The sequence below is a fragment of the Oncorhynchus keta genome, chromosome 34, assembly GCF_023373465.1.
Source record: "Oncorhynchus keta strain PuntledgeMale-10-30-2019 chromosome 34, Oket_V2, whole genome shotgun sequence".
NCBI classification, from domain to species: Eukaryota; Metazoa; Chordata; class Actinopteri; order Salmoniformes; family Salmonidae; genus Oncorhynchus; species Oncorhynchus keta.
This window is the reverse complement of record NC_068454.1, coordinates 36,106,253-36,133,268: the sequence shown is the minus strand read 5'-3', so window position 1 is coordinate 36,133,268 and position 27,016 is coordinate 36,106,253. Positions and strand designations below refer to the sequence as shown.

Genomic DNA, 27,016 nt, shown 5'->3' with positions numbered 1-27,016 from the left:
ATAATGTTGTAGAGTACATGAAAGGTTACTTAACAGTAAACAGAGAAAGGTAGACGCATGATGATAAAAATGATTTCAAATGTTCAAATTGTTCATGACTGTGGAGATGAAACACCTACTGAACTATGCCTTTTTGCATTAAAAGCACCAAAGTTGAAATTCATGCCTTCGGCCAGAGGGCAGTTTTAGAAAGCAAAGGTAGAGTTGAAAGTGGTGTGAATAATGTCAAATAGTTACAGTTACTGTGGTACTTCTGTGGTTGGGAATGGGCATCAGATGAACGGTAGGAGAAAAAAAACGAAGGTTTATCTTGTCACATGATCAATTGCCTGGAGGCCCAATACTTTTTTATTTTTTTAATCCGCTACCACGGGATCTTTAACTGAGGGCAAGCATTGTGCAAACATATGGACATCATTGTTCTCTGGGTTCTTAAAAGACACAGCGCGGGTATTTTTATCACTTGTCCCCAGAAATGTTAGTTTATAATTTCTGGGAAGAACGGTTGAATTTACTGGAGGCCCACTGTCAATGCTATCTGTAATTGTGCTGAATGGGTTGGAAATTACGAAGTGGGCCTTGAATTTTTATTTTATTTTTAAATGGGAAAGACAAAGACCGTGACATTGAATTAGTTACATCTCTGCGTCTTATTGGAACTTATTGACCACATCATTGCTGTGAACAGGTGTACAAATCCATTTTTAGGGAGAAGGCAGAAGATTACAGCGGCGTGAAAGATGAGGGCTCTGGTGCTGGTTCTGGGTCTGGTTTGTTTTGTGACAAGGCCCGATTCTACGGAGGCCCAGTTTCCTCGAGTCTGCAGCACGGTGGAGGGGATCGTCTCAAAGCAGTGCTGCCCTGCTCTCGGCTCTGATCCTGCTAATGTGTGTGGAACTTTATCTGGACGAGGAAACTGCTCCGACATCAGAGTCAGTACCAAACCCTGGGGCGGACCATATCGAATGAGAAACCGAGATGACCGTGAAAGGTGGCCAACAAAATTTTTTAATCAAACTTGCAGGTGCTTCGGTAAGTATTGAAGTTATAATATTGAAAATGTTAAACTGCAGACTTCCTCTAAGGGATCTCAATTATCTATATAAGTATCTAACTTTAGGTTAAAATTATATGTGAAAAGTGTATTAGTATGTTGTACAGCATAGCTACATTATGATCTATATTCCCTTCATGTGTCTAGGTAACTTTGGTGGCTTCGACTGTGGCCAATGTAAATTTGGCTGGGCAGGACCAAACTGTGACGTACGTAAAGTCCCGGTGGTGAGGAAGAACATCCACTCTCTGACTCCAGCTGAGCTTCAGGAGTTTCTGGATGTGTTGGACCGGGCCAAGAGCACCACACACCCAGACTATGTCATCGCAACACAGCACTGGCTGGGCCTGCTGGGGCCCAATGGAACCCAGCCCCAGTTCTCCAATATTTCCATCTACGACTTCTTTACATGGCAGCATTACTACTCTGTCAGAGAAACGCTGCTTGGTAAATGTGATATACCGCACAAACAACCAAACATGAAAGTATAATGATGACCATTTACAAGTGTTAAACAATTGAATATCTATTACATATCCTTGACCAGTACGTTTAATCTTTTCTAGGACCTGGACGTCTTTTCAAACAGATTGATTTCTCCCACAAAGGACCTGCCTTTATAACCTGGCACAGGTACCACCTACTCAGTTTGGAGAGAGACCTGCAGGTAAGAGTGAGGAGGTCATTTCTGTGTGGCCTTATTTTTCTCACGAGTATGTACGTTAATAGGAAATGTCTACAGAATGTGTATAGCAGAATGACCTCTCTTCTGCAGAGACTGACTGGCAATGAGAACTTTGCTGTTCCATACTGGAACTTTGCCACAGGGCAGACTGAGTGTGACGTCTGCACAGACTCTCTCCTGGGGGGGCGCAACCCAGACAACCCCTCCCTCATCAGTAACCAGTCCAGGTTCTCCAATTGGGGAGTGGTGTGTAACAGGTCTGGAGCAATTTATGTCAAAACGCTGAGTGTATGTGGCTAAACAGAGGTGAATGAGTATTTGTGTCTGTGCTTGCATGCCTTTGTGCGTGTGTGTGTTTGTGTGTGTGTGCACACATACACACAAGTGCGTACCTTCACTTATGTGTACAGAGGATAGCATCTCTATTCATAATTAAATAACATCTGTCTTCTCTCCCAGCATGGATGAATATAACCGTCTGGTCACTTTGTGTAATGGGACCAGTGAGGGACATATAAGGAGAGGACAGGTAGGGAGGAGCAACATGAGTCTTCCCACAATGAATGATGTCAGGAGCTGTCTCAGACTCAGAGACTTTGACAGTTCTCCCTACTACACTAACTCTACCTTCAGCTTCAGGTAATTTTCCTTCGATAACTCACTTTTTCTCTTGGCAAAAGTGTTATGTGTGTACGCTAACGATAAAATATGATCCGTTATTAACAGGAATTCTCTTGAAGGCTATGACAAGCCAGATGGCGAGGCAGAGCTTGACTCCTCAGTGGACAATCTGCACAACCTGGTCCACTCCTTCCTCAATGGAACCAGTGCTCTGTCTCACTCTGCAGCCAATGACCCCATCTTTCTAGTAATAAAAAATAAAATAAATAAGATAGAATTTAATTAAACAAAACAAGTACATGTACATGTCATAATAATAGAAATGTGTTTTTACTTAGTTTGTGTAACTAAGAATTGTATTTGTATAGGTTCTCCATGCTTTCACTGATGCCATTTTTGATGAGTGGATGAGGAAGTCTGTTCCCCCAAACTCCAGTTTCCCCGATGAGATGGCCCCCATTGGTCACAACAGAGATTACAACATGGTGCCATTCTTCCCTCCTGTGACCAATGAAGAGATTTACGTTGCGTCTGACCAGCTGGGATATTCTTATGCCATCGCACTGGATGGTTAGTGATTCAACATTTCAACAGGCGTTTGCACTATGCATTCAACGCTAATGGCAAGAGAATGAAGTAAGCACCAATTCATTTCAGAGTTTGCTTTCTTTCCGTTTGTCTTTCAGAGAATGACGGTAATCCTGTATTTGTCGTGAGAGCTACATTGACAGGCGTTTTCGTGGGCCTACTGGCTGTGCTCATGGTAGTCGTGGTTTATATGCTGCACAGGCGAAGAAAGCATGGCTTTGAACCCTTAATACAATACAATAGGAAGTACATAGACAACTCTTGAACTTTTCTTGAGCTAAAGTCTAACAGTACCTGAACGAAAGCCTACGGTTTATCTGATTAAGCTTGTATGCAATGTTCATATTAACGTAATACACAGTCATGGGATCAATTGAAACATACTGTAAACTCAAGATAAGTACTTATTTCATCAACGTAAAATCCTGAGGGTAGAATGTTTGAGACCTGTAATATTTATATTCAGCCAATCAGAACAACACAAGGAATGAACCCATACAGAATAATGAACACTTACTGAATATTTATTCATTTATTGAGAGCCCATTTTCAGTTCCTGTTCTGTAAATGTTTGATTCTATGGTCTTGGACAAAAATTTAGTTTACGAGAATAAATATTTGTACACCCTTTGATTCTGATCCCAGTTATGTTTCCTATCCTTTGTTGTCAATTAGGACCCTTGCTTTTTAAAATTTTTACTAACATGCCACTGACTTTGAGTAAAGCCAGAGTGTCTATGTACGCGGATGACTCAACACTATACACGTCAGCTACTCCAGAGACTGAAATGGCTGCAACACGTGACGAAGAGTGGGCGGCAAGGAATAAGTTAGCCCTAAATATTTCTAAAACTAAAAGCATTGTATTTGGGACAAAACATTCAGGTAACCGTAAACCTCAACTAAATCTTAGATAATGTGGCACAGACACATGCACACACACACACACACACACACACACACACACACACACACACACACACACACACACACACACACACACACACACACACACACACACACACACACACACACACACACACACACACACACACACACACACACACACACACACACACACATGGATTTAGTGTTGCAGATATGTGGTAGTGGTGGAGTAGGGACCTGAAGGCACAGAGTGTGTTGTGAAATCTGTGAATGTATTGTAATGTTTTTAAAATGGTATAAATTGCCTTAATTTTGTTGGACCCAAGGAAGAGATCTGTAATAAATACAAATAGAAATTCAATTGTGTGCATTAAGTTTGACTTGAAATATATTATAACTCCATGGTTTACTCAATTCACTTCTTCTTTATCATTTCTATAACACATTCCATTAGGCCTTTTCCGTTAATCCTACTGAGTAATCCTGTTAAGTGCAGTGAACCTTATAGTACCCGTTGTATAAAGCAATGGCTCCCATACTGTGTGGGTCACAAGTGGGTCACAAGAGCCCATACTCAAATCCACATCCAGTTAAATGTTTTGAAAATGTTTTGAAGAAGAGGGTTTTATTAATCAATTATTAACTTATTATTTTGGTGTGGGTATGTTTTTGTCACTGCTTAACTCTGGTAGGTCATGAAGCAAAATGTTTGGTAACCCCTAGGAACGCGTAGAATTTACATACCTCTTGAATGTTATGTCAAAATGTATATTACTGCCTAAATAGACAGTAAGTTTATGCTTGTCATGAATCTTGCCATGGAGGCAGAACTGAGCTATTTCCGCTAGATGGGCCAACTGCAAAGTCAAAATGGGCTATATCGTAAAAATTCATGAAAACAAACATCTACTTTTTGGTCTTAATTTAAGATTAGAGTTAGCAGTGTGGTTAAGGTTAGGGTCAGGTTTAAAATCTGATTTTATAACTTTGTGGCTGTGCAAGTTAGTGACCATTCTGTAGAGCTGCCTCCTCAATAGACTACACAAAAGCAATATTTTCTTCATGAGATTGCCATAAACAATAACTGCTAATGATACATCCTTCTAGAAAGGTCTAGATCTCACCTTTCGGGTAAAATAGTTATACATGACTGTGGTGTAGTTACTTTTGAGTACACAAGCTCAAGTACATAGTTTACAAAAATATAAAAATAAAAGCGATTCTTTGTCTGGATAGGTCAGAAAATGTGACACTTACTCCCTATACAAATGTAGGTCTGAAACCTGAGACTTCAAGTCAGCCCCACTGACAGAGTCATAGTGGAAAGCAGATAGATGGAGCTTTCTGGCACAATAAGGCACTGGACCCTGCCTCGTTCACTTGTCAGTCAGAACCGGTCCAGAAAAGCTCACAGTCCCCTAAATAGGGGACTTAACATCTAACCCTATCTAAGAGGTGTGGTCACACAAAGGGAATTTTATCAGGGCTACTTTCTCTCTTGATAACCACAATACATTCTGACTCTTTCTGTTGATTTCTTAGATTAGGTCCATAAAATGTTGGCTTTTGAGTAATTCAACAACTGCGTAGACTTGCAGAGAGAAAATATGATTGTGTCCATTAAATAAACAACATATTAGTGTATCTTTCTTTATGCCAATAATGGACAGTGTTAAAATACCAGCACGTTGTTTCTACAAACCTTCACAGAATAGTATTTGTTTAATTAAAAAATGTATTTTGGGATTCAGGATTTTTCTTTTGGATTCAGTTTTTAAAATGTTATTAGGGGATTAGAATTTATTTGTAAAAAATGATCTCATGCCCTCACTAGCAGTATATGTAAACTCAGCAAAAAAAGAAATGTCCCTTTTTCAGGACCATGTCGTTCAAAGATAATTTGTAAAAATCCAAATAACTTCACAGATCTTCATTGTAAAGGGTTGAAACACTGTTTCCCATGCTTGTTCAATGACCCATAAACAATTAATGAACATGCACTTGTGGAACGGTCGTTAAGACACTAAAGAGGCCTTTCTACAGACTCTGAAAAACACCAAAAGAAAGATGCTCAGGGTCCCTGCTCATCTGTGTGAATGTGCCTTAGGCATGCTGCAAGGAGGCATGAGGACTGCAGATGTGGCCAGGGCAATACATTGCAATGTCTGTACTGTGAGACGCCTAAGACAGCGCTACAGGGAGACAGGACGCACAGCTGATCGTCCTCGCAGTGGCAGACCACGTGTAACAACACCTGCACAGGATCGGTACATCCAAACATCACACCTGCAGGACAGGTACAGGATGGCAACAACAACTGCCCGAGTTACACCAGGAATGCACAATCCCTCCATCAGAGTTCAGACTGTCCTCAATAGGCTGAAAGAGGTTGGACTGAGGGATTGTAGACCTGTTGTAGGTCAGGTCCTCACCAGACATCACCGGCAACAACATTGCCTATGGGCACAAACCCACCGTCGCTGACCAGACAGGACTGGCAAAAAGTGCTCTTCACTGACGAGTCACGGTTTTGTCTCACCAGGGGTGATGGTCAGATTCGCGTTTATTGTTGAAGGAATGAGCGTTACTCCGAGGCCTGCACTCTGGAGCAGGATCGATTTGGAGGTGGAGGGTCCATCATGGTTTGGGGCGGTGTGTCACAGCATTATCAGACTGAGCTTGTTTTCATTGCAGGCAATCTCAACACTGTGCGTTACATGGTAGACATCGTCCTCCCTCATGTGGTACCCTTCCTGCAGGCTCATCCTGACATGACCCTTCAGCATGACAATGCCACCAGCCATATTGCTCGTTCTGTGCGTGACTTCCTGCAAGACAGGAATGTCAGTGTTCTGCCATGGCCAGCGAAGCCATTGAGCACGTCTGGGACCTGTTGGATCGGAGGGTGAAGGCAAGGGCCATTCCCCCCAGAAATGTCCTGGAACTTTTAGGTGCCTTGGTGGAAGAGTGGGGTAACATCTCCCAGCAAGAACTGGCAAATCTGATGCAGTCCATGAGGAGGAGATGCACTGCAGTACTTAATGCAGCTGGTGGCCACACCAGATACTGATGGTTACTTTTGATTTTGACCCCCCCTTTGTTCAGGGACACATTATTCCATTTCTGTAAAACTTGTTCAGTTTATGTCTCAGTTGTTGAATCTTGTTACATTCATACACATATTTACTCATGTTAAATTTGCTGAAAATAAACGCACTTGACAGTGAGAGGACGTTTCTTTTTGTTGTTGCTCAGTTTAGGTATTCATGTGACTTTTCACTCATCAGTCACATGCCAGGCCATAGGTAAGAGTTGGAAGGGAAAATCTAGCTAATCACACGTGCACAAAGCATATGACGTCAGACATTTCTGCACTGGTGAACCAAGCATCATTTACCTTCATTGATGATTTTGGAGCTCCTCCCACAGAACAAAGAATGCTTGGTTCTCAGAAAGATTCCACAATTTTTCCCAGCGCAGTATAAGAAAACAAATTCTTAGTACTCCAGTATACAATATAGCCTACTTGTTCATGATGTTGCTTAAGACAAACATGTAATTTAACTCTCCCCGTCGATAGAAACAACCCTACACAAGTAGCCTACATTAACAGTCTAAATGTAAGAGTTTGGTTGTGGTTGGGGAACTTTCTTGTCACAAGGGTGACCCTTTCAGCAAGCTCTGCACTGAAATCTCAGAGGACAAATATCTCATGACCTGAGGACGTGTTGAAATACGTAAAAGGAAAGGAGATTTGGTACAGTAATACACCAGAAGTACAGCATTAGACTGAAAAGTCTGAACATAGTTTAGATTATACCAGAAAAAAGGGAAATGATTGGTCAAAGTATAACATTTCAGCCTGCATGTTCCTAATCCGCATGGCCTCCATACGCCGAAATTAGCACAATCTGATCAAGGTATTTTAATCTGTTTTTCCCGATGCAGAGTTGTAGTAAACATAACTTGTGTGATTCGGAAGTCTCTTTAGTTTTTGTGTTCAGATGAAGATTTCTTGCATGAACTATGTGAGCCATGTTTTATCATGATTTAAACGATTTAAGCTTATATGAATGATATGTCATGCGATAAATTGGCAAAAACAACCTTATAAATTACACTAAACAGAACTGATGACTGGATTATAGTTTGTTTTATAATTCTTTATGACCTTTTTTCTCCACAATTGGTAGTTACAGTCTTGTCGCAGAAACTCCCATACAGACTCGGGAGAGGCGAAGGTCGAGAGCCGTGCGTCCTGCGATGAGAGCCCGTGCATCCTCCGACACAACCCAACCAAGCCGCACTGCTTCTTGACACAATGCCCACTTAATCCGGAAGCCAGACGCACCAATGTGTCGGAGGAAACACTGTACACCTAGCAACTGTGTCAGCCCACCACAGGAGTCACTAGTGCACGATGGGACAAGGATATCCCTACCAGCCAAACCCTCCCCTAACCCGGACAACACTGGGCCAATTGTGCGCAGCCCCATGGGTCTCCCGGTTGCGGCCGGCTGCGACAGAGCCTGGACTCAAACCCAGAATCTCTGGTGGCACAGCTAGCACTGCACTGCATTGCACAGACCACTGCGCCACTCGGGAGGCCTGACTGGATTATAGTTAGTAGGTTATCAGACTTGCAAAAGTGATCGGATGTCAATATCTGTTGTTAAATAGATATCATAGATATCATATTCTGTTGACTACCCAACACCCCATGTATTTTGGCCCGAGGTATTTCACTGGTTCACTGGTATGTCCAGCTCATAGTCCTCGTGTGTCAGGTGATTACCACGAGACCATGATCTTAATCCTTTCTGACCATACTTATAGAGGGCACATACATGGGAGGCTTTTCTAACGTTCCTGAGACTTACTGGGTCACAGTGTACTTTCTCACAGGCTGTCCCTCGTGAAATTACATTTATGACTGTAGCCAAATGTTGAATACACAACTGAGGAGCGTTACAAATGTGATTCCATACCCTTAGGGGAAAATAATTGAGCACGTAATTGCTGTGTGGTGGTGTACAAACTGGTTTGTGAGTGGCCAGAATAGGACAAGAGGTGTTGAAGATGATCAAGGCGTTGTTGCTAGGTTTGGTTTGTTTTGTGACAAGGCCCGATTCTACGGAGGCCCAGTTTCCTCGAGTCTGCAGCACGGTGGAGGGGATCGTCTCAAAGCAGTGCTGCCCTGCTCTCGGCTCTGATCCTGCTAATGTGTGTGGAACTTTATCTGGACGAGGAAACTGCTCCGACATCAGAGTCAGTACCAAACCCTGGGGCGGACCATATAGGTTGAGAAATGTTGATGATCGAGAAAGGTGGCCTATCAAATTCTTCAATCGGACATGCAGGTGCTTTGGTAAGTCAAATTAAAATGAAGTGTTACATTTAAAGGGGCAATGTGCAGTTGCGACATACATTTTTGGAATTGTAAATTAATGATATGTACCCATTGATTATTGAAGAAAATTATTTATAAATGCCTCATAAGCATAGTTCAACTGTTGTATCCCATCAGACACCAACATATAAGCTTGTTTTACTCCAATATTTGTAAAGAAATTAATATAAACAAACACTACAAAGCCTAAAAACATGGTTAAACTCTGTCTATGAATTTGAGAGTGGTTACATTTCTCCAGCCCCATCCCTCAGCTTTTTATCGAATCAGGGACGGGGTGTGGGTTTGTTATTGTTTCAACTGCTGATTGCGCCTTTAAATGTTTTCAGCAAATCAGTGTTCACTATTGAATAATATAGGTTTTTGTTTGGATCACATTAGAACCTAAAACAACAATTGAAAATTGCTAAAGGGCAACTTCACCACTTTTCATCCACATATGAATTATCTTTAGCACCAAACCAGTGTCTACAAATAAAAACGGAATGTTTCTATGATCTGTGGTGAAAGAGATAAGATGAGAAGGTCCTAAAAAATGCTTCTCTGTGACATATTACGATTAAAAGTAAGAAAAACGGGCATTTTCAAAACATGCAATGAGTTTCTAGCCAGAGGGAGGGCATTTTCTAGCCAGAGGGAGGGCTCCCGAGTGGCACAGCGGTCTAAAGCACTGCATCTCAGTGTTAGAGGTGTCACTACAGACCCTGGTTCAATTCTAGGCTGCATTACAACCGGCCGTGATTGGGAGTCCCATAGGGTTGTGCACAATTGGCCCAGCGTCGTCCGGGTTAAGGTTTGGCCGGGGTAGTCAATAAGAATGAGTAATTAACTGACATGCCTATTTAAAGAAAGGTTCAATAATACATTTTCTTGCTCCCCGTGTCACTATTTTTAAAATGTTGATGAAGTCATTAGGTAGAACCTTTAACATTGTATTTTATTTTATGCAAAACATTGAAATGCACCATTTTCACATATGTAGTCATTCGTTTGATGCTAGAGATAATGAATATGAGGTTGAAAAGTTGCGGAGTTGCCCTTTAGGTGGGAATTGTGATAATTGAATTGTCCCCATAAGTATATGGAACGGTCCACATTTTTGACTGTTCCCGTATACTTGATTTACCTTATCTATATCCCCTTCATGTGTCTAGGTAACTTTGGTGGCTTCGACTGTGGCCAGTGTAAGTTTGGCTGGGCAGGACCAAACTGTGACATACGTAAAGTACCGGTGGTGAGGAAGAACATCCACTCTCTTACTCCAGCTGAGCTTCAGGAGTTTCTGGATGTGTTGGACCGGGCCAAGAGCACCACCCACCCAGACTATGTCATTGCCACACAGCACTGGCTGGGCCTGCTGGGGCCCAATGGAACCCAGCCCCAGTTTGCCAACATCTCCATCTACGACTTCTTTGTGTGGCAGCATTACTATTCTGTCAGAGACACACTTCTTGGTAAAACACCCATTGATTATTTTATAATTTCATACATTTATAGATTAAATAATAATTTCAATATATTTAATTATACAGCAGCGTTGCAGTTCTTGACATAAAACAGTGCCTACTACCATACCCTGTTCAAAGGCATTTAAATATTTTGTCTTGCCCATTCACTCTGAATGGCACACACACACAATCCATGTCTCAATTGTCTCAAGTCATAAAAAACATTTTTTTGTACCTGTCTCCTCCCCTTCATCTACACTGATTGAAGTGGATTTAACAAGCGACATCAATAAGGGATCATAGCTTGTCTACGTCATGGAAAGAGCAGGTGTTCTTAATGTTTTGTACACTCAGTGTACATTAAATGACATTCAACCTTCAAGCTAATCCCTTCTTGGTTGCAACATAAATGAAAGACAAATGTTACAAATGACTCACTTGCTGTGTTACTTATTTACTAGTTATATGTTTATATAATACTCTCCAATCTCCATGTTTTGTATAGATAACAGAAGAGAACATTCAAAAGTTGCTCATGAAAAACCTTGTGTTTCCCTGTAGGTCCAGGTCGTCCTTTCAAGGCCATTGACTTCTCCCACAAAGGACCAGCCTTCGTCACCTGGCACAGATACCACCTTCTCAGTCTGGAGAGAGACCTGCAGGTAAGAGTGGGTTTGAATGATGACGAGAAAGACGTGGAAAACTGCTTCAAATATGGATGAGAATGAAAGTGAACCTTTCCTCAATTCTGCAGAGACTGACTGGCAATGAGAACTTTGCTGTTCCATACTGGAACTTTGCCACAGGGCAGACTGAGTGTGACGTCTGCACAGACTCTCTCCTGGGGGGGCGCAACCCAGACAACCCCTCCCTCATCAGTAACCAGTCCAGGTTCTCCAATTGGGGAGTGGTGTGCGACAGGTGCGTTTTTGGACAGAAACGAGTTAAAAACATTGTGGGCAGGTTACCCAGAAACAGATTAAGGCCTGGATTCAATCAGATCGTGCATTAACCCGTGTTAACCATCGTTGTTTTGGCGGGGTTGGAGGTGTAACTGTGGTATGAGCTGACGTATCGGTGAGCGACTGCTCTTGTGTGTCACAAACCACTTCATTATTATCCCTCCTGTGTTAGAGGTTCAATCCAGGGCTAGAAAGTGCAGCCATTATCGATATTAGAAATAATGACTCTCAAATATCAAACTATAGATGTGTTACGCTCAGTGTCAATATTAGCATGTAAATCTTGGTGGTGGTGGTGGTGGGGGGAATTAAACTATAACGGTGACAAAGTGTGCCCACAAACTGTTAGAGCCTACATAAATCTGTCCCGACAGAGGAGCTTTCTTTTCAGCATCATGGAATGAATCTTTATTACCGCTACATTTGGCTATCAGCGTAGCCTCATCTGGCTATCAGCGTAGCCTCATCTGGCGATCAGCGTAGCCTCATCTGGCAGCGAAAAGTTCATTCAGCCTCATTTACTGGATTTTTAAAAAACAATGGCTGATATGGCTGACTTGCTTAGATTAATATGGTTTCTAGTGACTCCTTGTGGAAGAAAAAACTGCATTCTCCTTCAATAATTAACTAATGCCGACGTCGGTTTTGACTTTTAAACCATGCACAAACATTATTACATTTATGTTTAGTGCATATTAGCCTACCATTTGAAGTATTTTATTAGGCCTAAACCAAACCAAACAACCTTTGCAATATCAACTGGAATTACATGGGTCTATTACTTGCTGGCAAACATGGTTACAGACCCAACAACATTATAGTATCCCCTCCTCATTGAGAAAAGCACATGAACTAATTATAATTCACAAAGTAAACAGAACAAAGAAATGCATCATTCCAAAATTGCCTAAAATAATGAATAACAAACTAATGAGACCTACAGTGCATTCGAAAAGTATTCAGACCCCTTGACTTATTCCACATTTTGTTACATTACAGACTTATTCCAAAATGGATGAAATTGTTTTTCAATTTACACACAATAACCCATCATGACAAAGCAACATTTTTATTTTTGCAAATGCATACGAATAAAAAACTTCAATATCACATTCACATAAGTATTCAGACCCTTTATTCAGTACTTTGTTGAAGCACCTTTGGCAGCAATTACAGCCTTGAGTCTTCTTGGGTATGACGCTACAAGTTTGGCACACCTGTATTTGGGGAGTTTCTCCCATTCTTCTCAGCAGATCCTCTAAAGCTCTGTCAGGTTAGCTGGGGAGCGTTGCTGCACAACTATTTTCAGGTCTCTCCGGAGATGTTCGATTGGGTTCTAGTCCGGGCTCTGACTGGGCCTCTCAAGGACATTCAGACACTTGTCCCGAAGCCACTCCTGCGTTGTCGTGGCTGTATGCTTAGGGTCGTTGTCCTGTTGGAAGGTGAACCTTCACAGCATTCTGAGGTCCTGAACACTCTGGAGCAGGTTTTCATCAAGGATCTCTCTGTCCTTTGCTCCGTTCATCTTTCCCTCAATCCTGACTAGTCTCCCAGTCCCTGCCACTAAAAAAACATCCCCACAGCATGATGCTGCCACCACCATGCTTCACCGTAGGGATGGTGGAAGTTTTTTTTGGTACCCTTCCCCAGATTTGTGCCTCGACACAATCCTGTCTCGGAGCTCTAAGGACAATTCCTTCGATTTCATGGCTTGTTTTTTACTCTGACATGCACTTTCAACTACCTTATATAAACAGATGTGTCTTTCTAAATCATCTCCAATCAATTGAATTTTCCACAGGGAGACTCCAATCAATGTTGTAGGAACATCTCAAGGATGCACTCGATTTCAAGTCTCGTAGCAAAGTGTCTGAATACTTATGTAAATGACATATTTTTGTTTTTATTTTTAATTGAATTTGATAAAATTTCTAAACCTGTTTTCACCTTGTAATTATGGAGTATTGTGTGTAGATTGACGAGGAAATGGTTTTATTGAATACATTTTAGAATAAGTCAGTAATGTAACAAAATGTGGAATAAGGGAAAGGGTCAGAATACTTTCCGAATGCACTGTAAGCAACATAGCAATTGAGATGTAACGAGTATGGCATAAGGGAACGATGTGCAGATAAGAAGCAGTGGTGTGTATTCATGGATGCCAAGGGAAACCAGGCTTTCCCCCCCAAAAATCTACCAAAGGTAAAAATGTCTTTTGTCTCTCTGTGTTTCATAATTTTCTTTCAAATCACACGAGGCTGAATGTAATCTCACAAGAGAAAGCATACGAGCGAGCGAAACAGCGGCCCTTTGTTTCTCTACGTATTGGCCATCTATCGGAAGCTATGTGGTCCAATTGAATTGTTGCCGCCCGTAGCATTGAAGGCTAGGTAAGCCAGCGAGCATCTGGCCTCTCGCCAGCTTGGGTTTGGCGTCACTCCTATCGAATCCTATTTAGGGCATACGTCATTGACTTGAATTGTTGCATCTCAAGGTGTTGTTCTCCGTTGGCTAGCTAGCCAGCTAGCTAATATTAGCCCTTTCCTAAATTAGCCATGGATGGGGATAGTGATTGGAATAGTGGTTTTACTAAATTGTCCATACTGGTCAATGATTATAATGTTGATTCTGATCCAACCATTAAGAGGTTAATTCATACATTGTTGTACCCCTGGCCTGAAGGGATGGAAGTTCAATATGGGGCGGCAGGGTAGCCTAGTGGTTAGAGCGTTGGATTAGTAACAGGAAGGTTGCAAGTTCAAACACCTGAGCTGACAAGTTACAAATCTGTCATTCTTCCTCTGAACAGGCAGTTAAACCACTGTTCCTAGGCCGTCATTGAAAATAAGAATTTGTTCTTAACTGACTTGCCTAGTTAAATAAAGGTAAAAAAAAAAACTGGATGTAGAAGGCTAATGCTAATGTTCAGTAGTCATAAGTAAAAATACTTTAAAGTACTCACTTTTACTTGTGTCATTTTCTATGAAGGTATCTTTACTTTAACTCAAGTATGACAATTGGGTACTTTTTCCACCACTGCTAACGTTGGAAGTTAAGCTAGCGAGCAAGCATTTTAGCCAGGTAGCCTAGGACAACAAAAAATAAAAACATGTACTGTGTGACAGAGTAATAGACCTTTCGTCAACATGAAAGAGAGCAGGATGGCATTGGCGTTTCTCTACAAGTAGGGTTAGTCAACATGCTTTTCTACACACACACTCACACACAGAAATCAGAACCATGGACAGCCACATCATATTTAGCATACATTGATTGGACTAAATCGTTTTTGGTATCTTTTAGTTACATTTACATTTACATTTACATTTAAGTCATTTAGCAGACGCTCTTATCCAGAGCGACTTACAAATTGGTGCATTCACCTTATGACATCCAGTGGAACAGCCACTTTACAATAGTGCATCTAAATCTTTTAAGGGGGGTGAGAAGGATTACTTTATCCTATCCTAGGTATTCCTTAAAGAGGTGGGGTTTCAGGTGTCTCCGGAAGGTGGTGATTGACTCCGCTGTCCTGGCGTCGTGAGGGAGTGTGTTCCACCATTGGGGAGCCAGAGCAGCGAACAGTTTTGACTGGGCTGAGCGGGAACTGTACTTCCTCAGTGGTAGGGAGGCGAGCAGGCCAGAGGTGGATGAACGCAGTGCCCTTGTTTGGGTGTAGGGCCTGATCAGAGCCTGGAGGTACTGAGGTGCCGTTCCCCTCACAGCTCCGTAGGCAAGCACCATGGTCTTGTAGCGGATGCGAGCTTCAACTGGAAGCCAGTGGAGAGAGCGGAGGAGCGGGGTGACGTGAGAGAACTTGGGAAGGTTGAACACCAGACGGGCTGCGGCGTTCTGGATGAGTTGTAGGGGTTTAATGGCACAGGCAGGGAGCCCAGCCAACAGCGAGTTGCAGTAATCCAGACGGGAGATGACAAGTTCCTGGATTAGGACCTGCGCCGCTTCCTGTGTGAGGCAGGGTCGTACTCTGCGTTGTCACTGTATTAGACTAAGCAGAGGTGATTTTATGATGTTGAAGTTGAAATGGTGCTGAAATAGTGGAGGCAGTCTTTGCAACTTGCGATATTTGTATTTGTATTTATTAAAGATCCCCGTTAGCTGCTGCTAAGGCAAAACTGCTCTTTGTTGGGTCCAGCAACATTAAGGCACTTATATACAGTTTAAAATATTACATGACATAACATTTCATAACACTTTACCCAATACATTTATGTTTTTCCCTCAGGCCACTACTCCACTATCACCTATTTACAATACAACATCCATGTGTAAGTGTATAGAGTGTTTGTCTTATCATGTGAATGTGTCTCTGTGCCTGTGTCTCTTCACAATCCCTGGTAACTCTCTGTGGTTCTAAATCAATAGTTGTTTAGTGGTCCGAAGATGTCGGAAACATTAACTTGCTTGACCATGCTGTAGGCCATGTAACTGTCTCTTATCGTACATGCAATATGCATTATGGACAGAGGTTGCTATCCAGTTTTGTGATAAAACAAAGGTGTGGTTGAATGTATTGTCGTTAGGCCTATATATCATGGTGGCAAGGCACATGAATTGACAGGTTCAGTTTTATTGCTTCTTTAATCAGAACAACAGTTTTCAGCTGTGCTAACATAATTGCAAAAGGATTTTCTGATGATCAAATAGCCTTTTAAAATGATACACTTGGATTAGCTAACACAACATGCCGTTGAAACACAGGAGTGATGGTTGCTAAGAATGGGCCTCTGTACGCCTATGTAAATATTCCATTAAAAAAACTGTCCGTTTCCAGCTACAATAGTCATTTTCAACATTAACAATGTCTATACTGTATTTCTGATCAATTTGAAGTTATTTTATTTATATTATTTTTCTTTCAAAAACAAGGACATTTCTAAATGACCCCAAACTTTTGAACGGTAATGTATACATTTTTATATATTTTTTAGCTGAACATGTTGAGTCACCACTGGTTAGGCTAACACATGTTTATATGTTCATTTGGCTGGGGGGGGATTTATGTCTATGAGTCCAACTTGAAACTGCGGACTGCATGGGATTTGTCAGATTATAGTCATGTGTGGCTTTGTTGGATAAAAGCGTCTGCTAAATGGCATATATATTTGTTGCATCCAATGGCAGTCTCTGCGATAACGCAACGAGACACTTGTGGATTTGACAGTTCGAAAGCAGTTCCACCTTCGACACCGCCAAAACAACGCTATGTCAATCGGATTGAATCTAGCCCAAAACCAATTAAGACATTTCATTGAAAGTAAAGGACCTGGCTTCATCCATGCCTGGGAAACCATGCCCTGTCTGTACTATACCTGTGCTGTTTATGCTTTCTGGGCCTATGCTGGTTTTGATACTACTGGGTACATGTTGCTTGAATCCCCCTCCCCCCCAGCCTGGATGAATATAACCGCCTGGTCACTCTCTGTAATGGGACCAGTGAGGGGAGCATTAGGAGAGGTCAGCTGGGTGGCGCGAGGACCGACACGAGTCTGCCCACCATGAATGATGTCAGGAGCTGTTTAAACATCAGAGACTTTGACAACGCTCCGTTCTACACTAACTCTACCTTCAGCTTCAGGTGACCTAATCTATTGACACTGACCTGGGACATTGCGCATAAGGTATTATCCAATAAAGTAACGTTGAGTAATCTGTCTCGATTGCATTGTTTCTGACTTCCAACTGTAATTTGTTTTCTACACAGGAATTCTCTTGAAGGCTATGACAAGCCAGATGGCGAGGCAGAGCTTGACTCCTCAGTGAACAATCTGCACAACCTGGTCCACTCCTTCCTCAATGGAACCAGTGCTCTGTCTCACTCTGCAGCCAATGACCCCATCTTTCTAGTAATGATCTAGTTTGAACAATTGCTTATGAGTCCATGTATTGCAGTATTGTATTTGACTGTCATGTGGGATAAAGTAAACTATTTTGTAGTTAGCCGTTTTCTGTGCAGAAGATGCTTAAACGTTTGATATCGCCTTATATTAAGTTGTCCCTATTACTATGTAACTACACAGTAATAACTGTAGTAACAACATAGTAGTTACTATGTAATTACATGATACTAGAGTTATAGCGGTTTAAGTTATTACACAATTAGAACACAGACTTTGTAATTACACATCCACTTGCTGAAGGATATCCCCCTGATGTTATTCAATATTTTCTTGTTCCACTATGTAACTCGTTTTGCCATTACACGTTTGAAAGTCACCTGTGAATGATCATTTTAATAACTTGAACCAATATATGACCTCGTTACTATACTATACAGTGCCACTACCGTCAATTCCACAGGTAATACCAGCGTTGATATCGTCTTGATGTAATTATGTAAATCGGCTAGGACCTAGTAACAACAATTGTAACAAGGCACACCCTCTCATTAACTGCTGGTTATTTTAAAGACATTTTTTTTGTCTGTGTTATTACCTGCTTCTAAGTTTATACCGAATAAAAAGTCATGTAAGAAGGACGTACGTAGTTGAATGGGATACACTTGTAATTATCGTGTAACCAGCCAGGACCAAGCTACTTAATGTGAAGGGAAACCCAGTAGGTAATAATGCCTTTCTTTACTCTGTGGTTAGCATGTAACAGCCTCTCATGTCCTAGTCTATTTACATCATTAGATCAAGATGGTATCAACCCCTGAAATTACACTTGAATTTGATGGCAGTGTAGTTATATCTGACAAGGTCATATTTTGGTTTGACTAATTATTAACATTGTAATTCACAGGGGACTTTCAAATGTGTAATTGCATAACAGTAGTTACATCGTGGAACAATAACATGTGGAATAATTATGCATGTGGGATAACCTTCAGCAAGTGGATGTGGAATTACACCGTCCTTGTTCCAATTGTGTAATACCTGATACCGCTAAACCCTATTACAATGTAAATGCATAGCAATAACTATGTGGTTACTTTACTGTTACTACAGTTATTTCTGTGCAGTTACATTGTAATAAAGGACAATTTGATGTAGTGTTGGCAACTTAATTTAAAGTGTTACCAAATGTTTTAAAGTTACATAACTCTCTATCTCTTTAAAGGTGCTCCATGCTTTCACTGATGCCATTTTTGATGAGTGGATGAGGAAGTCTGTTCCCCCAAACTCCAGTTTCCCCGATGAGATGGCCCCCATTGGTCACAACAGAGATTACAACATGGTGCCATTCTTCCCTCCTGTGACCAATGAAGAGATTTACGTTGCGTCTGACCAGCTGGGATATTCTTATGCCATTGAACTGGATGGTTAGTGATTTCACAGTCGTCTTTGCAATAAAATGAATCGTCATCAACTTTTTCTTATTTTATTATCAGGTCAAAATGAAATAAGAAAGCTCTCATAAAGGTCTTGTTTGCATGAAATCTCTCTTCTTATATCCCTTCCTCAGCTATGGACAGTGGATTTGTGTTTGTGCTGGGGTCCACTCTGGGCGGTGTTTTCCTGGGTCTCCTGGTTCTTCTACTTGTCTTGGTCCTCTACTTGCAGCAGCGCAGGAAGCGTGGCTTTGAACCCCTTATCAATGCACAGTTCACCAACAAAAAGTACACAGAGGAAGCCTAAACAGTATGTACTGTACACGTTGGGTTAATATCCTTGTTGCTTCTCATGTCGAAATATATCTCAGTACTAAATTACTCGCGCTCTGTCAAACCAGACATTGTTGATGGGAATTTATAGTACAATGTATTAGTGCTTTGCTTCTTCTTTTACCTACACTACCCTGTTCTTGTACTGTTTAAACAATAACAGAGCATACAGTAGGACATTTTGTTTATGTGAAATGATTTAATAATATGATGATGTATCCATTATTACCTACGATTGAAATGATCCAGTTTTTGTCCCTAACTGAAGAATCCATTATAATATATATTTAAAAAAATATATTATGCAATTTAAATTACATTTTCAAAAATTGCAAAGCTATTATTATCTTTTTAACAAATATTTATTTGCATGAAAGAGTAACAAAACACAGATGCAACCATTTTAATTGCATTAAAAAACTGTAAGGCATATTTGTTTGTACGGTCTTTATGTTAAACTATATCATCAACCTTATTGGCTTGAAACTGTTTTCCAACTTCAAGCAAGATATTATCGTGATCATATTTGTTTTTGTTACAATAGAATGCATTTGATTGTATGAAATGTTGATGAATAAGGTTTCTGAAACATTTGTTTTTTTTTACATTACTTTTGCTGATCCATGAACATACAGTACAAGACAAAATATAAGAAAAATATGACCATTAAAAGTGCAATAATACAAAACAAAATTACTCTGCATCCTGCGAGATCATTATTCATAATAAAGAATCTTATTTTAAGGACACACTGACAAAGAGACAAAAATGTTTGTTCTCCATTATTTTGCACATCATCATCATCATTTGCCAAGGTGAACACTAATACTGGTTAATCAAGAGGCAACGAAGCAAGCTCACAATTGATATGCTGCAACAAAGGCCAATAAGAGATGATAATAAGAGCTGAAGAATATTAATATAATACTGGCTAACTCCCTTGATATGTATGCTTAGCTTAGCTGGCCTTCATGGTTTACTGAGTTGACCTGCCGGCCATCTGAGAACACCATACTACTCGAGGCTGGTTTTGTTGGCTAGCATTTGAGGGGGGAAATACAGTACGCCCCCTTCAGTAATGCCAATCCTTTCCCAGTCTCTGTAGGTACGCTCTACTGCCTATCCTCACTGGAGCATTCAACCCTGTCCAGACACTCTCTACCTTCTAAGATTCTCATTTCACAGGTGGCTGTGGTCGGCTTTGAGCCTGTCTCTGGCAAACAGAACCACTCAGGCGCCAGAGATAAATGAAGGGGGCTTTTTTTTGCCTTTGGCATTTTTTTGTCTTCAATGTGCTATGTTTTTACCTACTACAATTTGGCACCTCATCTTGATCCTCATTCGTTCTCTCCTGTTTTTAATAATGAATGAATAACTGGTTTGAATCCATGTTTGAATAAATGTTATGTGAACGGTAATTTCGACAGATCTACTTGTGAATTATAAAGACATTAGTGGTTACAGTTAAATGCAGATGTCGACATTAGCTCACTTGACATTAGAGATATTTAAGTGTATTAACTTTAACTGCACATGTATCTTCCATAAAACGGATTAATGAATGATCTTGTCAATAAATGTTGGAAATCTTGAAATCTGAGGGCCTCAGTTGAGTTCATAAGAAGTGCTTGCTAGAGCTTGCTAGAACTGTTAGAACATGGTGTCTTACTGTATCTACATTTGCCTTCATAATGACAGATGGGAAGTTAGACATCACATTGCAGGTAGTGAAAACACGAGATGAACATATGCTTATGAAGTTAAGCATGTGCAGTTCAAAACAAGTTGAATTAACATTAAAAACATCTCAATCCTGAGTTATCAGGGAAAGGTTCATATCTGAGGATATAAAAAATATAAGGGGAAAAAATTATGTAAACTTTCAATAACCTCATACCAATAAATGCAGACCGATCGTTTCTAAATGGTTGGACATTCTCTTATTCTCTCCAATTATGGGAAAATCTGACATAGTGGATAACACCATATAACATAACTTAAAGCAATCATTCTGATGAGGTTCTTTGTGGTATGATAACATCTGCACTCAAAACAACAGAATGCAGTAAATGGTAAAAACTTATATTAGACACACTACATGGCCAAAAGTATGTGGACACCTGCTCGTCAAACATCTCAACATCTCCGGGCTTTAATATGGAGTTGGTCCCCCCTCTGCTTCCATTCAGTCACAAGAGCATTAGTGAGGCGATTAGGCCTGGCTCGCAGTCGGCGTTCCAATGTTTATTTGATTTATTTCACCAATTCATCCCAAAGGAGTTCGATAGGGTTGAGGCCCGGACCCTGTGCAGGACAGTCAAGTTCTTCCACACCGATCTCGACAAACCATTTCTGTAAGAACTTTGCTTTGTGCACAGGGTCATTGACATGCTGAACAGGAAAGGGCCTTCCCCAAACTGTTGCCATAAAGATGGAAGCACAGAATCGCCTAGAATGTCATTGTATGCTGTAGGTTTAATATTTCTCTTCACTGGAACTAAGGGGCCTAGCCGGAACCATGAAAAACTGCCCCAGACCGATATTTATCCTCCACCAAACTTTACACTTGGCACTATGCATTTGGGCAGGTAGCATTTTACTGGCATCTGCCAAACCCAGATTCGTCTGTCGAACTGCCAGATTGTGAAGCGTGATTCATCACTCCAGAGAACGCGTTTCCACTGCTCCAGAGTCCAATGAGGGGCGGGCTTTACACTGCTCCAGCCAACGCTTAGTATTGAGCATGGTGATCTTAGTCTTGTGTGTGGCTGCTCGGCCATGGAAACCCACTTCATGAAGCTCCCGACTAACAGTTCTTGAGCTAATATTGCTTCCAGAGGCAGTCAGCTGTCCCGTTCTGTGTACTTGTGTGGCCTACCACTTCACGGCTGAGCGGTTGTTGCTTCTAGACGTATCCACTTCACAATCACAGAACTTACAGTTGACTGAGGCAGCTCTAGCAGGGCAGAAATTTGACAAACTGAGCTCTTCAGTAAGGCCATTCTACTGCCAATGTTTGTCTATTGAGATTGCATGGCGGTGTGCTCGATTTTATACACCTGTCAGTGACGGATTTGGCTGAAACAGCCAAATCCACTAATTTGAAGGGATGTCCACATACTTTTGTATTTATAGTGTTTGAGTTGTACAATATTTTACTTTACCTGATTAACATTAAACATGTTTCATATGTATCATATGTATGTATTTCTGTCAATGTAGAAAAATATTCAATAATATTTCAACAGAAGAACCAAGGACGAAATCAACAATTAATGTGAAAGCCATACTGTATCTATGGTATTTTTCTGTGATTTTGGGGAATTCGGGTTTGTTTTATGAATGAAAAAATGCACTGCTGACCTGTCAACAAGTAAAATACTGAGATCACCTTACACCATAGTAGACATGTTCTCGTTCTATCTTCTGATCACCTCTTGGTGCACCCTCTCCACAATCTCACAGTGGTACAACATAATCATCTTCTATAGCATAAAAAAAATAGACCAAAAGTGCAATTACTTTTTCTCATGGAGACCTAATAACATCTGCCTTATGCCAGAAAAAAGTAATTCCTTTGGGCTTCTTGAACAATGTTTGACGGTGGATCATCTGTTTCTATTTTGGAGTGACGGGAGTCATGTGAAGTCCTGCCTAAGGATGGCACCAATGACCAGACACTTTAGGAGGAGGAAGGGGGATCCAGGATGCATGACTGCTGTCTCCAGAGCAGAGATGACCCCTCTACCTATCCGAGAGGCCAAGGCTGCCTGAATACTGTCTGCTTGACTGTAGCTCCAGTCTGCTTGAGTAGAAAAACACACCGTAGAGAGAGATCCTTCTGTCCACGTTGGGTGAGTTCCCCCAGCATTATCTCCATAGCCTGTGCAGTGCCAGGACTGAGAGGGACAGGCTGGCCAGCAGGGCTGCTGAGGAGGCAGGGTGTGTGGCTGCTGCTGAATCCTCCACCGGGCCGCTCCCGCTCCGGTCCGCTCCCACCACCGGTGCCTCGGTGCTGGCAAAGTCAAACTCAGTGACGCAGGCCTCCGTGCAGCCGCTGCCACTGCCCGAGCCACTGCCCTCATCACCTGGACAACAGCACAGGAACATAGAGGGCACGGTAAGCAGTCAATAAATATACAGAGGAAGTAACTGACAGAGAGAGGACTATTGGTATAAAATACACTTTCAACGTTGAAGTGATCACATGAATCTAGAAATAATTGCTGCATTTTTTGAACATGAAAAGGTGAAGTATAAAAACAAAATACAAAAAATCCAATACTTGTGCTGTAGGTATACTGGGAAAAACTATATAGCTACAGTATTTCTTAACAATGTAATATTTATTTTAAATGTGTGGAGTTACTTACTTGAGTCTTGAAAGTAGATATCATTGCCATTGTAGGCATTTTTTAACTTGTTTGTCATCACTCTCAGAGCCATGATCTGCTGGCGAATGAACGTGTCAGGCCTGGTGATGTCCACGCCCACCTCCGGGTTATTCACCTGATTGGTCAATCCGTCTTTCATAACCTCTGGGAAATACCTGCCAGGCAGGACAAAAAGAAAAGGACTTCATTTCATATGTACTAAAAAGAGAGTTACCATAGTTACCACTGAAATCCCCTGGAACTGTTTTTTTTAAATAGAAGTCATGTCTTAAGCACACTGAGAGAAACCAATTCATTAGGCAATTAGCAGAACATTTCATGTGTAACATTGGAGCAACTCACTGGGGTGAATGAGAGTAATGCCAGAGCGGTTAATGACACTCGACAGCCTCATTAACCCTTAGCCTACAATTTCCGCAGCCCCGCGGAAGTCAAATTTACATAACACAAAAATCCCCATCAAAATCCATCTGTTTAAGCTAGAGATATTTTTTTTGCATGGGCTGCATCTCAATACCCCGAAATCAGCCTTCTGCATCTGTGGGGAAAGGTGGCAGAGTTAGATCTGTGTTTGTCAGTGTAACCATGTGCGCTGAAAGTCGGGTTCAGGGAGTGAGTGTTTAAATAAACACAACATAATAGCAAATAAGAAACACGAACAACGCACAGACATGACACAGGAACAGAAACAATAACGCCTGGGGAAGGAATGAAAGGGAGGGACATATAGGGAAAGTAATCAAGGAAGTGATGGAGTCCAGGTGAGTCTGATGATGCAGAAAAATGTATCCATGCTTTTGCCACTTCTAGGTTAGACTACTTTCCGGCCACCCGGATAAAGCACTAAATAAACTTCAGTTAGTGCTAAACACGGCTGCTAGAATCTTGACTAGAACCAACCAATGTGATCATATTACTCCAGTGCTAGCCTCTCTACACTGGCTTCCTGTTAAGGCAAGGGCTGATTAAGGTTTTACTGCTAGCCTACAAAGCATTACATGGGCTTGCTCCTACCTATCTTTCCGATTTGGTCCTGCCGTACATACCTACACGTACGCTAAGGTCACAAGACGCAGGCCTCCTTACTGTCCCTAGAATTTCTAAGCAAACAGCTGGAGGCAGGGCTTTCTCCTATAGAGCTCCAATGGTCTGCCTACCCATGTGAGAGACGCTGACTTGGTCTCAACCTTTAAGTCTTTATTGAAGACTCATCTCTTCAGCAGGTTCTATGATTGAGTGTAGTCTGGCCCAGGAGTGTGAAGGTGAACGGAAAGGCACTGGAGCAACGAACCACCCTTGCTGTCTCTGCCTTGCCGGTTCACCTATCTCCGCTGCGATTCTCTGCCTCTAACCCTATTACAGGGGCTGAGTCACTGGCTTACTGGTGCTCTTCCATGCCGTCCCTAGGAGGGGTGCGTCACTTGAGTGGGTTGAGTTACTGACGTGATCTTCCTGTACGGGTTGGCGCCCCCCCTTGGGTTGTGCCGTGGCGGAGATCTTTGTGGGCTATACTCGGCCTTGTCTCAGGATGGTAAGTTGGTGGTTGAAGATATCCCTCTAGTGGTGTGGGGGCTGTGCTTGGCAAAGTGGGTGGGGTTATATCCTGCCTGTTTGGCCCTGTCCGGGGGTATCGTCGGACGGGGCCATAGTGTCTCCCGACCCCTCCTATCTCAGCCTCCAGTATTTATGCAGCAATAGTTTGTGTTGGGGGGCTAGGGTCAGTCTATTATATCTGGAGTATTTCTCCTGTCTTATCCGGTGTCCTGTGTGGATTTAAGTATGCTCTCTCTAATTCTCTCTTTTTTTTCTTTCTTTCTTTCTTTCTTTCTTTCTTTCTTTCTTTCTTTCTTTCTTTCTTTCTTTCTTTTCTTCTTTCTTTCTTTCTTTCTTTCTTTCTTTCTTTCTTTCTTTCTCTCAGAGGACCTGTGCACTAGGACCATGCCTTAGGACTACCTGGCCTGATTATTATAAATACATTTGATTGATGATGCGCAGGTGCGCGTAACGATGGTGACAGGTGTGCGCCATAACGAGCAGCCTGGTGACCTAAAGGACGGAGAGAGAGCACACTTGACAGTCAGGCCATGAGACATCCAGAAAAAGGTATCTTCTCACAAAAAAAGTCTATAGTGTCCGAACGGTTTGGCAATCGGCATCACAAGACTCGTCTGAAAGTCGGTACAGCCTCTTCTGCTAACTTCTGTCTATAACGTCTGAACGGTTTGGGCTACACACTAATATGTCCTCTGAAGGTTCCCAGTACCAGTTAAAAAAATTAATGGAAGTACAGTATATATGGAGATAGTTTAGTGCCTGAAATAAGGGGTTAAATGCATGTAAAATACATACAAATAGGTTCCTGATATTTCTTATATCTCTCAGATACAGTGGTCAAAAAAGTATTTAGTCAGCCACCAATTGTGCAAGTTCTCCCATTTAAAAATATGAGAGAGGCCTGTAATTTTAACATCTTAAAATTCTGAATCAAAAAGCTAAATGGTCCTTGGTATGACCATCTTAAAACAATTCCATATGTTCGCTTAAAACCCCTCCCCCAGATTAGACAGGGCTTAGCCTCTAGAGGGTTTAAAGTCTGTTCTGGCCTCCCTGCATGCTGTGTCTGTTACACAGAATTCTCCAGAACAGGCCTTGGGCTCTGCACCCGCCAGTTGAATAAGAAAGGACAGAGACAAAGGCTGGACCCTCCATGTAGCTCTCTACCATGTTATTTTTGTCCTGCTTTCCTTCTGACAGGCATAAATAGCACAGGTCTTTTAGGGGTCACCAGGGTGAGTAGAGTGAACTCTTGAACTGCACATGTCTCGGAATATGTTTACACAACACAATATATTTCACCCGGGAAAATGTTACAGAGGTCACTTTCTGTTTTTTTTCACAACTCAGTCGCCACTGCCACCCACAAAGGGCAGTGCTATGCTATATTTAATCTCCAATACTAACTTTGTTTTCGTACATCCACCTAGTGCTAGTCTGAAACAGTCTGGCGCACACCAACACACCAAGGAGTACAATTTTTGTACGAGTCATAGTTGAAATCAGGACCTCTTGGTCATCAAAACAAGAAATGCTAAACGCACAAATAATAGACATTGAGCTGTTACAAAAATATTTTTTACCAGCGTAAAAATCTATCTGCCAATCTATTATCCTTGGAATACCCACAAGACCTATCACCGGTTATATTGCTCAGTAAGTGGAACGAAACTTGTAATGGAGTCAAACACGTGGTTTCCATATGTTTGATGTGTTTAATACCGTTCCATAAATGCCATACCAGCTATTACAATGAGCCCGTCCTCCTATAGCTCCTCCCACCAGCCT

At 41.6% G+C, this 27,016-nt stretch overlaps 2 protein-coding genes across 5 annotated transcripts in view; one reads left to right on the top strand and one right to left on the bottom strand.

The window, feature by feature from the left end:
• The first annotated feature begins 288 nt into the window (after window positions 1–288).
• Window positions 289–19,254, top strand: LOC118367019 (L-dopachrome tautomerase-like). Of its 3 annotated transcripts, none has more exons than XM_035749945.2 (8): window positions 289–1,032; window positions 10,401–10,700; window positions 11,256–11,356; window positions 11,449–11,615; window positions 17,067–17,252; window positions 17,379–17,520; window positions 18,737–18,938; window positions 19,082–19,254. In XM_035749945.2, the coding sequence occupies exons 1-8, from the start codon at window positions 741–743 to the stop codon at window positions 19,252–19,254; spliced, it is 1,563 nt and encodes a 520-aa protein (XP_035605838.1). In that variant the 5' UTR covers window positions 289–740. The 3 variants fall into 3 exon arrangements, with proteins under 3 accessions (XP_035605838.1, XP_035605839.1, XP_035605837.2); XM_035749946.2 differs by lacking the exons at window positions 10,401–10,700; window positions 11,256–11,356; window positions 11,449–11,615; ... (2 more) ...; window positions 18,737–18,938; window positions 19,082–19,254 and adding exons at window positions 1,202–1,501; window positions 1,621–1,721; window positions 1,830–1,996; ... (2 more) ...; window positions 2,729–2,930; window positions 3,047–4,197 and having other exon boundaries at window positions 291–1,032; XM_035749944.2 differs by lacking the exon at window positions 289–1,032 and adding an exon at window positions 8,694–9,204.
• The window catches only part of LOC118367017 (glypican-6-like), a 112,309-nt gene continuing 104,276 nt past the window's right edge, over window positions 18,984–27,016 (bottom strand). For both annotated transcript variants that reach the window (XM_052493750.1, XM_035749943.2), the window contains 2 exons: window positions 23,654–23,829; window positions 18,984–23,368 (listed from right to left, as the gene is read on the bottom strand). In XM_052493750.1, coding sequence (XP_052349710.1) covers window positions 23,151–23,368; window positions 23,654–23,829 — 394 coding nt within the window. In that variant the 3' untranslated portion in view covers window positions 18,984–23,150. The remainder of the gene's footprint in view (window positions 23,369–23,653; window positions 23,830–27,016) is intronic.

What these genes read in the sequence shown, in the direction of transcription:
- LOC118367019 (XM_035749945.2), top strand. Translation starts at nt 741, where the DNA reads ATGAGGGCTCTGGTGCTGGTTCTGGGTCTGGTTTGTTTTGTGACAAGG. An exon ending in TGTCAGAGACACACTTCTTG is followed by an intron (nt 10,701 to 11,255) that starts GTAAAACACCCA and finishes GTTTCCCTGTAG; the next exon opens with GTCCAGGTCGTCCTTTCAAG. An exon ending in TGGGGAGTGGTGTGCGACAG is followed by an intron (nt 11,616 to 17,066) that starts GTGCGTTTTTGG and finishes CCTCCCCCCCAG; the next exon opens with CCTGGATGAATATAACCGCC.